Genomic DNA, 17,470 nt, shown 5'->3' on the forward strand with positions numbered 1-17,470 from the left:
GCACTCCTATTTAGTAACTCTCAACTCTGAAAACACCAATTCAAAAGTTGGGTGAAATCCTTAATAAATTGATGCTTTTGAGCAGCAGAGAGACAATATAAGAACAAAAAGAAACTTAAACATGCTCACCACATAAACCTATATATAAGATTGTCTAAAGCTTTGGCTAGATCCACCTAGCTCAATATCTTTTATTTCACAGATCATGGATACACCAAAGTTGATTCATTAATCTGTGACACATTTCCTTTCTCGGACTTAGAAAGGACAAAAAATGAAGGCCATGTGGCAAGGAGGAGAGAGGGTTTGAACTTCGAATCATCTAATATAAAAGGGAATATAAGTAGGACTTATTGAAAAAAAAGGAGAGTTAGGCAAGAGTTTCAAGCATGGAGGTATTGAACGTGATTAAAATGGTTGTTTGTTTATCTTTCTTGCTGATCAGCCAACAACAAGCATTTGGCATATAACATTTTTCAGGTATACAAACTGAACCTTTTATTTAGTAGAAAAACACAACAAATTAAAAGTTAGTATGACTTGTGCACCCTTAATTTAGCAGAACCAGAGATGGGTTTACTGGATCAGCGGCATCATCTCATGGAAAGAAGACAATTGGACAACCAGTCGCCGGCAGCATTGCAGTGGTGGTGGTCAGAAGATTACTCTACAGTTCGACGACGACCTCCTGTACATAATACATTGGACCCATGAAATCTCTGTTATCTCTATCTTTAGTCTCCCCTTCTTCTGTTTATTTATCAATCCATCTCTCTACTTATATACATTGCACTTGATGCTGTTTGGTTTATAAATCTAGTATTCCCATACTAAGTATATGTGATCTTTTTTCTAAGTATATGTGATCTTTTTATCTTTCTTTCTTGGGTTGTTGTAGAACGGTAAAAAGCAGAACCAGTATCTTCTTCTCGTCACTTCACATGGGCGTAATTTGCTGACTTGCATTATTGCATCTCTCTTTTTCTTTCTAAAATTCAAATCATAATTCTTGTTTTCTTCTCCTCCATCCTCACAACCTGAGATTTAAGCAAGGGATGTGACTTGTGAGCGTGACAGATCTCCAGAAAAATCATCACATGTGAGAGTAAGAAAAAGATCCTCTCCAATGGACGAAATTTTGTTGCTACACTAGTAGCAGGTGTTCCTGCTACAAGGTTGGCAGCCAAGGAAATAGAATAATTCACTTCCCCTTTGGATTCATAAATACCCTCCTAGGTTTTAGTATTTTCTAAAATATCTCTTAAGATCTCATTTCCTTGACTGCCAGCCTTGTAACAGGAACATTCCTGCTATGGGCGTAGCAGCAAAGTTTTTTTCCCTCTCCAACTACCATCTAACCATTGGGAGGACTTGGACACACACCCTCAGGTGTTGGGAAATGTGTCTAAATCTTCTCAACCGTTAGATGGATGATTGGAGAGCATTCGGATCCGTGAGCGGAACCTAAATCCTTTGGAATAAATAGATAAATATTTTTGCTCCTACCTAGATTACAGAAACTTTAAGTCTTGTTACCCGAACTTCCCATCAAAGAAATGGAATAATCCACTATCCTTTTGGATTCACAAATATATTCCTAAGTTTTTTTTTCTTCTTTCATAGTATCTTCTGAGATTCTATTTCTTTGACTACTAGCCCAGTAATAAAAAAGGAGTTCAGATCTACTACCCACATTGGGACGGGTGGGGATAGACCTGAACCCTCCATGGGGGTGCAGGACCCGCCTCTAGGGTCTGAAACCCATGCCCCATGGAGGAGTCAGATCAATCCCCACTGGTCCCATGTGGGTAGCTGATCCGGATTCATAAAGAAGTTCCTCTAACCTGGATTGCGATAAAATTTCATCCAATATAAGGAAGGTAACTTGAATCGATATGGGACAGATTTGGATATCCTCCCCTGCAGTAACCACCCCATTCCATCTCACACCATCCATGGTGTGGGACCCCTTAGACGATGTGAGATGGGGAGAGGATCTGGATTCGTGTGGGACCAGGTGGTCTCACTCGCCATCTCTAAAGAAAATTTTTGGCACGCGGGAGCGGCGGAAAGGTTAATAATAAAAGATCTTAAATGAGAAAAGAGAAAGAAAGCGAGCTTTTTGCCTTAAAAACCCACGAGAGATGTACTCTCTGAACTCTGAAGCGTTAAGCCATAAAGATGATACCGCGCGTGAAGGAAACAAAATTAATGGTGTGGGAGCAAAAGTTTTTCTCCACTTGGCCGCTTGGATAGATTTTCTAAGAATACCAATTTATTCTGCCACGCGGAAAGGGTGATATGATTGTTAATAATTGGATGCCAAAAAAATGATATACATTGGCTATATACATGGTTATAGGTATAGTATTGGTGGCTGTATTATGATACAGATCGGACCATATCCGTTATGATATCGACACTTAGAACCATGGCTATATAGACATCTTTTTATTTGTTAATCGTTCATATTTTGTTGTGCACCTTTTGTTTGTTAGCTACTATTTTTTTGGCCAAATGTTCTTTGTGTCAAGGGGGTAGGCTGTACCCAGACGCATGGGGGTGGGCCTAATGACTACCTTGTCCCCCCAAAATGATAAATCCATGTGTCTAGGTGTAGGCTGCACTACGGCACAGAGAACATCAGCTCTATTTTTATGGTTTACAAAATTTTCATTCTTCATTAGATTTTTGAAACCTTATTTCGTCACCTAACAAACATTGTTTTACCTGATATTTCGACATTTGAACAAAGACTTTTCAATCCCCTTCTCTTAAAAATTCTAAAATCAAATCCATCACATGATGGATATATTTATCCATCTAATCAAAATTAAGGAAAGTTAAAGAGACTGGATTGTTCAAGAGATTGAAATTAGCATCGATGTCCATTGCAAATCGAAAACATTTATCAAAATTGAATAAAAAATTTTAAATTAGATTCGATGAATCCTAGACTCATTGGTTCGATTTTGATTTTTTAAAAGTAAAATCATTTATTGAATAACACAGATCGATTTTGAATTGACTGACAGTTAGTTTTTAATCAATAATTGGTATGCTATTGAACCAATTAAACACATTCAATCGATTAAAAAATTGGTTAGTCCTAGCATTATTAAATATGCTTTCTAATGTTTGTAGTGAATTTATATCACGTAATTTAATTTAATTTGATATTATTAGTAATTAACAATTTCTAGTTCAAACCCAACAAAAATGGGTTAATTCCCAATTGGGTCTAATATTGTTAACTCGAATCGACAATAAAACTGAAACTGAAACCCATAATATCGTTAAAAATCATAAACATGGAACAGTTTTAATTGGTATTGATTTGGGATATTAGTATTGTTTATTAAAATGATTCGATTTTGTTTTCCACCTTTCATATGTGGAACCAAATAGTAACCAAACTGATTAAGCAGAACCGAATCGTAGTTATCATCGATTCCGATTAGGTTTTTAAGAATCATGATCAAATCAATCAAAATTGACCAAAAAACCCTGAAAAACCCCTATCTAAAATGGCTGAAATTGAGTTCAATCTCGACCAATTCCGCCGAACCAAACCAATCTCGATTCTTCAAACCCTGTTAATGTCTAAAGTTTTCTACTGGATTGAACAAACCGGCTAATGGTTCAAGGGTTTGGTAGAGAGGCAAAAGGAAATTGCTTATGTCACAGCGTGCGTAATGCCAAGTCCAAACTAGCAAAACCTCTGATCTCATTGTCTGTATAAATATTGGGGATGTTCCATGTTGCTACCAAGAACAGGCAAAAAGGAAAAAACAAATCATTTATATCATGCCTTTCTTTTATAATTACTGGGGAAGCACTGGCCAAAGTTTACTAAAAAGGTTACAACAAGGGAAGTATAGTCAAACAGACCAATTTTCGTCCCTGGTTGTTGCTACTATCCAATTAAAATTTTTTGTTTCAGTTTCGTCTTTTCAAATTGTCATGAGACCTCTCTGCTCACAATTACTGTCGGCTTAGCACAAAACAAATCTCAATGGAATGAATGATAATTTTGTTAAAAAGTGAAGTTAATTTTGATTAATATGCTCAGTAAGTTTTGAATTAGATAAATAATCGATCTCTGGATCGAGTTTTTCTTCACCCACATTCCATTCATCAAGGGGCGAGAAAGGGTGGAAATAGGTACCGGAAGGGTATTTGGAACATACAAAAAAAAACCCTAAGACGGGTTCGTGAACCCTAAAATGGTGGGTGCATGAACAGTCCTCTATGGGCAACTGTATCCAAATAGCAAGACTTGAAATATCTTTCGGTTCTAAAATGTCTATATATATGCTTTTTTTTAATGGTTATACTTGATACTTCATGCATGAATCTTTGTTAGGTATATGGTTAAAGTCTTTCTTTTATTTTGATAAAAACAAAACTTATTGTCAAACATTTGACAATACTCTTATATTTTAGATTTGAAATTTAAGAAAAGTTCTAGAGGCATCTATGCTTTTGCCTTTTCTAGAACTTACATGCATGTAATTTATTTTTTAATTTTATACCTTCATACGCGAATCAATATATTAAAATATAGACAAAAATATGTTTTTTTTATGGAGATATTATAAGAGAAGAGAGGACAGCAGTGTCTTAAGACTAACAATCTCTTATATTAAATAAAAGGGAAAAGGAATGCCACCCGGTTGTGCGTCTAGGTATGTACCTGCACCCAGACACACTCGGACACGAAATGATCTCACTACCCCCATGGAAAGACAGGTGTGTGATAGTCATTTCGTGCCCGACTGTGTCTGGATGCAGGTACATGCCCAAATACACGATCAGGTGGTGTTCTTTCTCCCAAAATAAAATTATTTCACATTAATTATTAGTTTTAAGAGAACCTATTATTCAAATTTATTGTGAAAATATTAATTAAGATTATATCAAATTGAATTACTAAAACAACTAATTAGTCAATCCATCAAATAATAATTTAATAATACTTGTTTGTTTACATAAGCAAACATGCATGTTATTGCAGTATTGATATTCAACCAAAAAAAAAATGTATTGCAATATCGATATGGGTTACATGACCTGTGTCAGTCATCCCATAACCCATATCAATATTGCAATACAGACACAAACTAATAGGGAAAAATAGAATAATTTTCAAATTGATAAATTAAAAAATTTGATGGAATCGATATCTTCACTTCATATTTTCATCGTAGTATTCAAATGAGGTTAGGGGTACAAATAATTGATAACATGTTTTGTTCGCACTTGTATGTTTATTTCGTGAATTCATAGAATGAATTTTTTTTTTTTTTTTTTTAATTTATAAAAATGAAACGAAAGTTTTCGTCGGCAACCCACAACCAAGATTAGCAGGTGGGTACATTTGTTCTGCCACATGAAAGAGTAATGTGATCATTCTAACCATTGGATATCTTGGTTTAAATTGGAGCAAAAGTCAAATTTTATCTACAAATTCAATCATTTACCCTCCCATATAATAGCATGCATGTCCTCCCTTGTATGTTCACAGCCCCTTTGTAGTCCTATCACTTATGTAGTCTCTTAGTAGTCTTGAATTATTTCATACTTTGTTTTGCCTCATGGTCATGGGGTTGAAACTTTAACATGTAGACGAGGGACCTTGGGGTTTGCTTGTCCATAAAATTTCGGTTTCATCTCTCTGGTACGTAATAGATCTAGGCATTCACTATGCATTTTTTTCTCATGAGACATTATACACTTCTTCAGCAAAATCACTTAATAATAATAAAACATAGAAAGCATATAGCCCGGCAATCTGTGACTTGATAATCGGAATATGAGGTTTGTAACTATATAATGTTGGAAAAAATAAACTTCTTCCCACCCCCACCAATATGCAAATTAATGGAGATACACAAATTAATAACGTAGATAAGTAAAATCAAGCCAACTATAAAAGAGCACATCAATTTATAACATGAAAAACTCTAGCCTATATGAAAAATAGACTAGTTCAGATAAAACCTTCCACTATAACTAATAATGAAACTACAAATATTCGCTAAATAATGTGGATTCTGGATGTGTTCGTTGAAAAATCCATGGAAACGATTGACCATATTTTGTTGGGTTGTGAGTTTGCGCGAGCAACATGGTTTGGCAGTGCCTTGGGCCTATTTATTCCTACCACTGGTGAACCATCGATCTCTCATTGGATCAGAAGTTGGGATTCAGTTTCAAATGATAAGAAGGCTCGTCGTGTAATGGCTTCTCAAGCGTCCTTTATATGCTGGTCACTATGGAAAGCAAGAAATGATAAGGTTTTTGATTGGCGTGATTGGACACTAGTAGAGATTATTCGATTATCTTCCTCAGCATTCTAGGAATTCCAAGAGGCGAAGGCATAAGAAGTTATACAACACCAGCCTATTTCCGCATGACCACGCCTGAGGTTGCGAGATGGTCTGCTCCTTTACCGGGTATGATCAAGATTAATTGCTATGCTAGTTTGTTACCGAACTCATCGCATGGTGGTTTGGGCCTTGTCTGTCGTGACTCAAATGGTTCTCCCCTACGTGCTGTCTCCATGCCATCTTCTTTTTCAGAGATCGCAACTGGGGAGACCTTAGCCATTCGATCATCTCTACTGGAGGTTATTTCCGAAGGTTACGAGAAGATAGTTCTTGAGTCGGACAATAGAGAGGTTATCTCCTTTTTACAAAATGGGATTACTTCTTCGCCCTTAGTTTTGAGAGGGTTGTCTTGGAGGATATTCTACACATCTCAAGCCATTTTGTGCCTTATTATTTTAACTTTGTACCAAGGGAGATTAATAGCGTGGCTGACTCCCTGACAAGGAGGGCCCTATCGGTGACGTGTACGATAGTTTGACCCATTTCCATTCCATAGCTTTGTGATCTTTGTAATCTTGAGCCATGAGCTCTCACATTATCTATGATATACTCTACTTACCAAAAATAAATAAAAAAAATCAATGTTAAAGGCTTAAAAAACATCGACAAAAAAAAAAAAATCTTTCTTGGATAATAAGGTAATTCTCACCTTACTAGATGTATTCATTCGAACCAGAGACCTATGCGAACAAGAAATGTCGCTAGCCACCAGGGCAAGGGTCTATTGGCATTTGACAAGAACTTTGAATATGGAGTTTGGTCCAGTGATTAACATTACATAATTACATAGTCAATTACGTATATAGGACTAGATCAATCTGAACTTGACTTGATTTATAACCCCATTAATTAATATCTCGGGTTGGGTGTGACTCAGCCTCAAATTTCTTATATCCCTGTTGGGGTTGTGACATTGGAGTTTTGGATTGTAGCAGAGAGAGAGAGAGAGAGAGAGGAAAAAGTTGGTAACATCGACATGTGCTACTAACATTGCAATGGTTTGGAGACAAACTAGTCACTCTCAGGCTCTGCATCAAGACAAGGATTTCGGATACTAGCAGAAAGGCCGAGGATTAATCTCCTGTGTGTGTGTGTGTGTGTGAGTGAGATGACACTCTGGGCTCTGAACTATGAAGCTTGCATCGATGGAGCCTTCTGCATGTGTGGTGTGAAGCTGATACAGGTGGAAGGTTGGTGTCTTCTCTTGCGGTGGCCCAAACACTTTAGATAGATTCTTTGAAGGAATGATCAGTTGGGTTTCTTTGTTCCACCACTAATGCGACCGTTTCTGTTTCTATTCAAAGATTCTCTTCTTTTCCCCAACATTGGAGGCACCGACCTACCTGTCAAACCAGATCCTTCTCCCACCAACCAAACTATCCATTAAAAAACCAATTATTAAAAGAACCACCCAGGAACCGTGTTGGGCACTTTCGCCTTCTCCTCTAGTCCTACGAGGCTACGACTTCTACCTTCCCCTTCCATCTTTCATTTTTTCCACTATATTTTTTTTTTAATCTAATCTTTATTTCTTGAATAATAAATATTAAAATATATCAAAAGTGCATGACATCGAAGTGTAGATTTCAGCGTGCGTCTTCTCACATAATGAGATGTGAAGCCCACAATGTCACTCTCTATCTCTTATTTTGATCGCTCCAATGTATGATTTCATTTCGTTATATCGTTGGTGTGGCATGCAGATCCCCCTCCCAACCACAATGGTGTTGACGAGATCCATTTCCTTATAGATAGAATTGGAAAATCAAAGGCAAACTTTTAAAAAAAACCTTCAAAGAAAAAAATAATTCTATTTGACCCATGTACATTGCTAATATCAAGAAAGAAATAATCGTATTTCTTGAGTAAATTATTATTAGTATTTAGTATTGATTTAGTATGAGAAAAATAAATGATAATAAAAATATCACTTTATTCAAAACCTTTTGGAGAAATTTAGATATCTCATTTCAAAATTTGTGAACATGATTTATTTATTTATTTTGATAAATGACATGTCCCAAGGAAAGCTAAACTTATGACCTCCTAAATGTGAGGTATTGATCCTTGTCAAATTAGTTACGTCTCACTGATAAAAATTAATAAATAGGAAAAGAAAACACTACCTGATCGTATGAGGCACGAGGCCTCTGCGCCCAAACATAGAGTTGTGGGAATCAAGTAACGGTATTTATCCCTAATAAATAATTTATTATTATAATTTGCATTTCCACCATCAACATAAGAGGCAATGATTTTCTCTCATGTGGATGTCTGATTTGATTATATTGATGGTTGGATAGATTTGACTATGCTGAGTTAGAGATGTGTCTGTTAGAACACGTAAGGGTTTTGTCAAATCCGAATCCGTCTCCATACAGATCTCTAGAATGCGATCGAATCAAAATAAAGCAGGGAATGTAAGACATACCTTTCACCACGTTTGTTGATGTAAAAGAGATAAGATCGCCTCAAATAGCTGCAACAATCTGCCAGATAATGAATTCAATTCGCGATGGAGATCTTCTGCAATCTGCTAGACACTCCCACTGAGTTCTCTCTTATGGAGAAAAGATAAAAGAATAGAATAGTGACTGCAGGGACCCCATCATTTAGTATTTATAATACTCTCCAAAACCCTAATCCACTTTCACAATGGGTCGGTCCGGTCTGATCTATTTCAATAAAATAGTAGCATGCCACGTCAGTCCCTTGTATTTTTTAATCTCCATCAATGATCGATCTAATAATTAATTAAGCCCACACTCATCACATTTTGAGAAAAATCCTAACAATATCAAATTTCATTTCCATCCAAATATCTCTGTCTTTGTTGTTTAAGTAGAGTGGGGGCAATGGAATATGTTTCAACTCTTTCTCTCAAATTTCAAAAGTTCAACCTCTTATGACGCTTTTTTCTTCGAAAATTTTATTTTCTGACGTGGCTGTCTCTTTGATTTTTACTTTTTATTTTCTAGGTAATGTCTCATTTGATTAAAATCCATGATAAGAGCTGATGCAGTTGGAGGTGTTCGGGTCCAAATTCACATAATAATAGGACAGAGAGAATTATATTTAAGTAAGTGGCGGTGCCGCCGGTACGTGTCGTGACGAACTACCACAAGCACGGGGGCGGGCGAATGTCTGATTACGTCATCCCAGTTGTCATTTGTTGGCGTCGCAGTGTGGGCATGGAGATGTTAGTTGTCGTAATTGGATATATATATATATTTATTGGTAACAATTGGTTACATATTTACGGATCCAACCATGTCGGTTGGCCTCATATACATTATTTATTATTTATTATTCATACGGACATAATACTTTACTTTATAAAAATATTTTATTTATTATTTAGGGAAGTATTTTTTTGACGGGGTGCGATGCGTCTATCCCTCTCTTCCTCAAAACAATGGGGGTAGAGATGTCTTTTCATATTGGAAAGAGAGAGATAGACTCATCACTCATTGGACTATTGGCGTAGGCCACAATCTCGAAGGAAATTAATTCTCTCCAATTCCCTAAAAGTGTGCAGTGAGGTAATGCTAGGTGGAGATGTCGACACCCGGCAACTCAGACATCCAACAATCCAAGCTCATTGATTTCTGTTGTGCTCGGACCATTGAATGTCCAAACTGCCAGATGTCAACATCTCCACCTAGCACTAGCACTGCCGCACTACACACTTTTAGGAATTGAAGAGGATTAAAATCCCACTTTGGGTGGGTTGGATTATGACGAGTTCCTTGTTGGTTCTGTGAGGCCCTTATGCTTCTTAAAAGATATTTTATTTATTGGCCAACGTTCTTTATGGGAGAGTGTGACTCTTGTATCTGTAATGCCAATGAGAGTGTGTGAGCTAGGACATTTGGGGAGTGGCGCGATCATATCGCCCCCTCTCAGTCTGGACGTGGATGGTACACTCCCCCTATAAAGAATTTTTCTCTTTTATTTATTTATTAAGGTTATCTGTTCCACAGCGTGGTCCTTGTACCAGCATGAGGACCACACAAGGAGGCATCAGCAAGAGGTGGGATTTCTAACTTTCATAAAATTAGGAATTATTTTGCTACATATTGTGTCTGGCATTGGAGTCATGTATAGTTAGATTCCCCTTATTTATTTATTTTGGATGAAAATAGAACTAATATTTAATTAAAAACTGTTTATTATTATGCGTTCTAATGTTGAAGTCGGATGATATGACATATAATACCACATCGATACATTAAAAAGTGTTCTTTTTATTTAGAATCGAAATAATACGAACTGGTTTCAATTAATATGTATTGGAATTGGTATCGATATTTTACAAAAAAAAAAAAAAAGAATTGGTGTAGATACATGTAGTGATCGATATAGTACATAATACCACGAGGGTTCTACCAAAAATTAAATAAAATAGAGGGTTTTACTGTTTTAGTGTACAGTATCAATCACCGTCGATGTCAATATTGATATGGTCAACTGTAGTAGCCCAATAAAGCCAATCCCATATACAAGAAAACCATTTTTAAACCTAAAATCCTTGCGTTTCTGCCCATGCACAAATATAAAATTGATTAGATACCAGTATTGAGTATTGTTGATACCACCAATGTATATCTGCCTATGTATGATACCAGTACCTAACCCCCTGTATAGTGTATACTGTGTTTTATAACCTTTTTCTACTTTTATTTTGGGTAGGATGTTTTATAACCTTAGATGGGTTCTTTCTCTCTTACCGAACAAAAAAAACGAAGATGGATTCTTTCTCGCACCCCCAATAAAATAGTATTGCATAAAAGAACATAAATATAAATTTAAAAAAGGGGCCTTGAAGTGATTTCTTATTTTAATATTTATTTAATCAGTTCTCAGGATATAAATAACTTGGTACAATAAGAGGTGGGTATTGATATATTTGACCATTGATTTCTTTTATCGTAGTTGAAAGAAAACTTTCTACTTTAAAACATATAAAGAAAGATGGGTTTAAAAATGCATCGATAAAACGTGACGAATTAGTTTCATGTATGTTAAAGGACAATAAGGTCATTTCATGGGAGGAGGAAAATGAAAGATAACAAGAGAATGCTAGCATGGTTTTAGTAATTGGTACCCGATCAGTCAGATAGATGAATTCGTTTTGACTGATCCTGTATTGGTTGATTGGTATAGACCAAGAGAAAAATGTTAAAACTTTGATTTTTTAAATGAACTAAGTCTGATACAATACTTAGATTAGTATCAACCAACACCAATATGATAACCAATACTAATTCGTAAATCATTGGGTGCTGGTTACCTCCCCTCCCTTAGAGGGCTTAACTAATATTTTTGGGGGAAAAAAATGGAAACAGAAAAAAGAACCGAGTAGCATGAGAAAAAGAGGTGAAATGACTCTCCCACACCGTGAATCCAAAAAATCTTATCACTGTTTGATGCTCAAAGGCTGGTGCGGGGGCCACGCTGCCATTGGGAGAATGAGAGTAAAATATTTTGGCGTTACCGTGGCTGACGAGGCAGACATGTTTGTCGTAAACAAAAAATCTAAAAAACACGTAGTCCAGCGTTGGATGCATTGGTGGTAAACATTTCAAAGGTGAATCTGACGGAAAATGAGTTCTTGATGGACACGTGTCGGAGATCATTCTCCAGCTGTAACAAACACTACCCAGCAGGGCAATATCCTTGCTTATTAGGACAACATATGATAACAGTGATTAATTAACGTTTTCCGTTAAAAATCATTACTCATTAGTCACAAGACTCGCACTGCCCAACAACAACAAGGACACTTCCAGGTAAAAGAAGAAAAGTAAAAATAAAATAAAAGCAGTCTCTGTTTCTTTTCCCCTATCTATCTGACCTTACCGCTTCCACTTTGATAATCTGTCTATAAATTGGGAAACAAACCTGAATGGTCTCATACATGCAATCAGCACAGCGAAGAGAGCAGAATAGCTGAAGAACTCTCTCTCTCTCTCTCATTCTCTCTCAATTCTGAATTCTGTATTCTTTTAATGGAAGACGTCCTAACTATGACGGTCTCCGCGATCAAGTCGCCGGCCGAATCTTCTTCATGTTATCGTTGTGCGTTATCGGCAGGAACAGATCTAAGTTCTGGAGAAGTTTCAATTTCAGATGCTGATGTTCGAATTCTTACTTCTGGTGGATTAAGAATTCCCGTACATGCTAGTGTTCTGGTGCGTTTTCCGGAATCCTGATGATCAATCCCCCGAGAGAGCTAATTCAATTCCGATTTATTTACAAAAATTGGAACAGAAACCAACTCCCCCCTCTTTTTTCATTAACGTTTTGGAAAATGATTTTACTTCAGATTCAAAATCACCCAACCTAAGTTGTGGGGATTGATGATTTCTGTTTCTTCTTTCTCTTTCTCTCTGTTGTTTATTGAATGTTTATCGAAGCTTAGAATTATTTCAAATAAGAACGCCATTTGTAAATTGGAATTGGATGGGGATAGAAAATTCATTTCTCATCTGATGTTCGTTCATATTGTCTTTATTTATTTGGTCCTGAAATTTTAGGTTTCGGTTTCATCTGTATTGGCGAAGATCATAGATCGACCCCAAAAGGATCGGAACTCCAAGAAGATCGTCCCCATACTGGGCGTTCCTTGCGACGCGGTGCTCGCGTTTGTCCGATATCTCTATTCTTCCAGGTCAGCTACCACTCCACTTCCCTGATTCCTTCTAACCTACTAAATAGCTTCATTACAACTCATCGTATACCGGCCGAGATCAGATGTATCTTGGAATTGGAAACTAGAATATTAGATCCTTTTCTTGCTTCGTTATGTGAAAAAGTCCAAACCAACCGTCCTCTTTCCCTCACTTTACACTTGGCTCGTTTTAGACCGTCAAACAGAAAATCTGATCAAAAGAAAAAAAAATCAGAAAGCCTTGCGGAACGTCTTCTCTTTGAATCTCCTCCATGCTTAACTCCCAAGAAACATTCTTAACTATATTGATTCCATTTTGTAATTCTATATGTATATTTTCTGTACTTATTGTGAAATCACGGAAATTCACCTGACTTGACGGCAGATGCTCGGAGGAAGAAATGGACAAGTACGGGATCCACTTACTGACGCTGTCGCACGTCTTCTCGATACGCCAGCTAAAGCTGAGATGCACTAGAGGGTTAGCTGCGCGTTTGACGATAGAAAACGTGGTGGACATGCTTCAGCTGGCAAGGCTCTGCGACGCGCCGGATCTTTACCTCAAATGTATGAAGATGGTCTCCAAGGACTTGAAGGCCATCGAGAAGACGGAAGCATGGAAGTTCTTGCAAGATCATGATCCCTGGCTCGAGCTCGAGATCCTACAATTCCTCGACGAAGCCGAATTGGTAAGCAACGAATTCAATTTATGATCGTGTAATTGAGTATAAATTTTGAGTTTTGCTAATGGATTGATTAATAAATCTTGGGTAAAATGGTAAATTTTCAGAGGCAGAAACAGAGGATTAAGGAGAAGGAGGCGCAGAGTTTGTATCTGCAACTGAACGAAGCGATGGAGTGCCTGGAGCATATCTGCACTGAGGGGTGTACGAGTGTGGGACCTTATGACAAGGAGCCGAGCATGAGCAAGGGTCCTTGCCAGAAGTTCTCCACGTGTCAGGGAGTGCAGCTCTTGATTCGACATTTTGCCACGTGTAGTAGAAAGGTCCGTGGTGGTTGCTGCCGGTGCAGGCGGATGTCGCAGCTCTTCCGACTTCACTCCTCCATCTGCGACCATGCCGATACTTGCAAGGTTCCTCTTTGCAGGTGTGTAAATCCTAACCCATCTGATCCTTTCTCTCCTTTATTACTTTGATTCACAAATCAGAACACGTGAATTTTCTTAAAGGAAAAGTTCCGGCCTCTGAGGTGGTAGTTTGGAAAGGATTCTTCATGATTTTAATTATGTGGACGAAGATGATTGATATGACAATTTTGACCATTATCAAAACCATTAGATATTTAGACTTTAAAGAGATTAATTGGAAAAAAGGTTCTTTGAATCCTCGGGGTGGAGGGTACACTGGCATTTTCAATTTTCATGGTCTTTCCGTCTCGTCCAAAAAATGAATTGACCACCTCCACCTGGTTCAGAGTAACGTACTGGGGATAAAATAGTTAATTTGCCATGCATAGCAAGAAGACAAGGAGTGGGATCCCCACGTTTCTATATAAGTTTCTGTGATGGATTATTCAGTAGGGGATGGAAACATCACCACCACGGCACCACCACTAACTCCACCAGTCACCAGTTACCACTGACCACCACTATGAACACCACCAGTGTAATACAACTAAGCAATAAAGCCAGCTACCAAATGGACCCAGAGGAGGAGGCAGAGGTAGAGAAAGATTGAAAAAGACGGATGATTTCGGCACCCATCCACTAATGGAATTGAATGCTATTGTGGAAAATTAAGTTAGGGTTAGAATGAATCTTGCACATCATTTGGCTCCCAGTCCTACTCCAAAAAAAAAATATATATATATATATACGTATTAAAAATAAAAAGAGAAAAAATCTTTAAAGATGTGATGATCATTTTATATGGTTCTGTGTTAGTATAAGACTGTGTGCCACACGCAATTAGAAAGCGTAACGTTCTCTATAACAAAAATATATATATAGATGATAGATGAATGGGTCCCATTTCCATTGCGCTCATATTTTATTAATGGAAAATTTTTGTTTTATACTGAAAAAAAAATCTGAACTACTCCTTTCGGTAACAATTGATAGCTGATTAAATTTGTTTTGTTTGTTCTGATTGAATAATTTTCTCTATTTTGGCAGGCAAATCCAACCAAAAACGCAATTAGGGAAAAAGGGTGATGATGCAAGGTGGAAACTACTTGTGAGGAAAGTGTTGGCGGCCAAAGTTATGTCCTCTTTGAGGTTGCCCAACCCTAAAAGAAAGGACTTGGAACCAACAAGACTACAAGAGTAGGACTAGAAGGAGAACCGTACCATGGATGATGACGAAAATCTTAGTAGAAATAAAATAGGAATCACTTTTTCTTCACCTACTTTGAATCAAAAAAAAATTTTCATCCACCATATTTTGATAGTTGGATGAGATTCTTGGACAATGACAAGTGCATTTCGAACCTTTACACTCCACAGAGTAGTAAATATGGATAGGTGGGCGAAGAAAAACCTTTTTCCAATTAACAAATGTATTGAAAATGCAGTTCCTTGCAAAAATTATCAATAACAAGGAACTAAAAAATATATCAAATTTGTAAAGGAGTGAACATGACTTTTTTTCGTTGGTATGTTTTTTTGTTTTTTTTTTTGTTTGTTCTTTTGGTTGTATAGGTGTACTTGGGGAGGGAAGGGGGTGGGGTAGGTTGTTTCCTGCTTACATTATACAAAAGGCGACTTGCAAGTTATAAAGTTTAGGTGTGAAATACTACATAACATGACCAACGATAACCATCTCTCACTTATATATATGACTTTTTTGGTAAAGCTTATATATATGACTTAAAAACTTATTAATTAGAGAAGGGTTAAACGAGGAACTAAAGAAATAAAGAAGAAAAAAACTGTTAGTGATGAGAAAAGCTAGAAAGGTTAAAAAGAAAACGTCAAAACGGGTGGTGAGTCTCTCTAAACTTGAGGAGTAGGGTGTAGGCCTGTAGATATGGCCACTCGCATTTGTTTTTTTTATTTATAATTTCTTTTTTTTTAAAAAGGAAGAAGTTTTTATACATGACCGTGTAAGCATGCACGGTTGTGTGAGTAGGCGTTTCCTGATCCTCATATCCAAAAAACTTTTCCCCTAAAAAAAAAATCAACTTTGAAGTTTGAACAGAAATAACAACATTTCCTAATCTGCCCACTTGTTTCTGCCATCTGAAAGGATGATGTGGCAATTATGGGTGGGGTATTGATTGATTCCGTCAAAACCGAATCGTTTGTTAAATGGTTCTAGTTACTCAGATCAAACCAATTAACAAATGGTTCTACTTAAAAGGTTTCAGTTAAATGGTTTTATATTGGTTTCGATTTTGTTGCTGGTTTGAGTTGATAGGTTTAAGCCCAAATGGGAACGGATCTATTTTATAAGCCCAATAAAAAAATCTGATGGGCTTGAACCATGTAATCTAAATTATGACTTAAGAAATAAAACAACTTTATATGGTATAAATCCACTAAAAAAATACTAGCTAGAGCGTATTTATTTGGACTACCCCATTCATTTTTATTTTATTATTATATTTTTTTTTATAGTTTTAGAATATACAACGGTTAAATAGCATACCAAATCTAATTGGTTTAAAACCGATGATTTATACGGTTTCAGAAAATAGATCAGGAGAAGGGGTTATATACAGAGTTGGTTTTTTTTTTTTTTCTCCTTTTCAGTTTTTAACTGAAATTTCTTATAACTCTGATTACAAGAGGTAAATTTCCTTACCCTGCTTTTGCAGAAAGACTATTTCTAGGTCTCCCGTGACCATTTTGATCACATTGTCATACTTGTTGCTATACCATAGTTTCTACTTAGATCTTTTACCATGGTTTTAGTGCATGGTATCGGATCGGGTATCGATTAATTTCAAAATTGATACAGTATTGATTTAGATTGACTGTATCAAATAACTTCACCCTTGAGTTTTCTTAAAAATTGATTTTCTATATTATTTTACCCTTCGTCTGTATTATTTCACCAATATCATATCGACCATGTATCAATATCGGGCACATTCAAAACCGTGCACTCCACCGGTGCCTCAAACCATGTCTTTTACCAAAAGGACTTCAACCTAGCAGTTGTTCTCTCCCTCTCTCTCCTGCCTTTTCCTTCCTCACATATCTTCAAGAGGATTAAATCATTGGTCCCATCTGCTGGAAAGTGTCAAATTTATTTTGACTTTTAAGCACAGGTGGGCAGAAACAATCTTGCCTATTACCACGTGGTGAGTTTATTGAAGCCTACGATTTCGGTACCAATGTAAGAGAATTTAATTTACTAAAGTAGGATTCGAAATTTGATATTTATTTTTTTGGGAGAATGTTCTTTGTGCCACAGCGCAGCCTATACCTAGACACATGAGA

General features: G+C 36.7%; 1 protein-coding gene across 1 annotated transcript; it reads left to right on the top strand.

Moving 5' to 3' along the window:
* The first annotated feature begins 12,393 nt into the window (after positions 1-12,393).
* LOC122653458 (BTB/POZ and TAZ domain-containing protein 1-like) lies at positions 12,394-15,391 on the top strand. The gene is made up of 5 exons (XM_043847280.1): positions 12,394-12,586; positions 12,932-13,065; positions 13,451-13,754; positions 13,856-14,172; positions 15,200-15,391. Exons 1-5 carry the CDS (start codon positions 12,404-12,406, stop codon positions 15,351-15,353), a joined length of 1,092 nt encoding a protein of 363 aa, XP_043703215.1. The 5' UTR covers positions 12,394-12,403; the 3' UTR covers positions 15,354-15,391.
* The last annotated feature ends 2,079 nt before the right edge of the window (positions 15,392-17,470 follow it).

The sequence above is a fragment of the Telopea speciosissima genome, chromosome 3 (genome assembly GCF_018873765.1).
Source record: "Telopea speciosissima isolate NSW1024214 ecotype Mountain lineage chromosome 3, Tspe_v1, whole genome shotgun sequence".
NCBI classification, from domain to species: Eukaryota; Viridiplantae; Streptophyta; class Magnoliopsida; order Proteales; family Proteaceae; genus Telopea; species Telopea speciosissima.

Excerpts from the sequence above, each read along its gene's own strand:
- LOC122653458 (XM_043847280.1), top strand. The coding sequence starts at position 12,404 with ATGGAAGACGTCCTAACTATGACGGTCTCCGCGATCAAGTCGCCGGCC. Across the intron at positions 12,587-12,931 it reads CCGTACATGCTAGTGTTCTG|GTTTCGGTTTCATCTGTATT; the intron begins GTGCGTTTTCCG and ends CTGAAATTTTAG. Across the intron at positions 14,173-15,199 it reads TGCAAGGTTCCTCTTTGCAG|GCAAATCCAACCAAAAACGC; the intron begins GTGTGTAAATCC and ends CTATTTTGGCAG.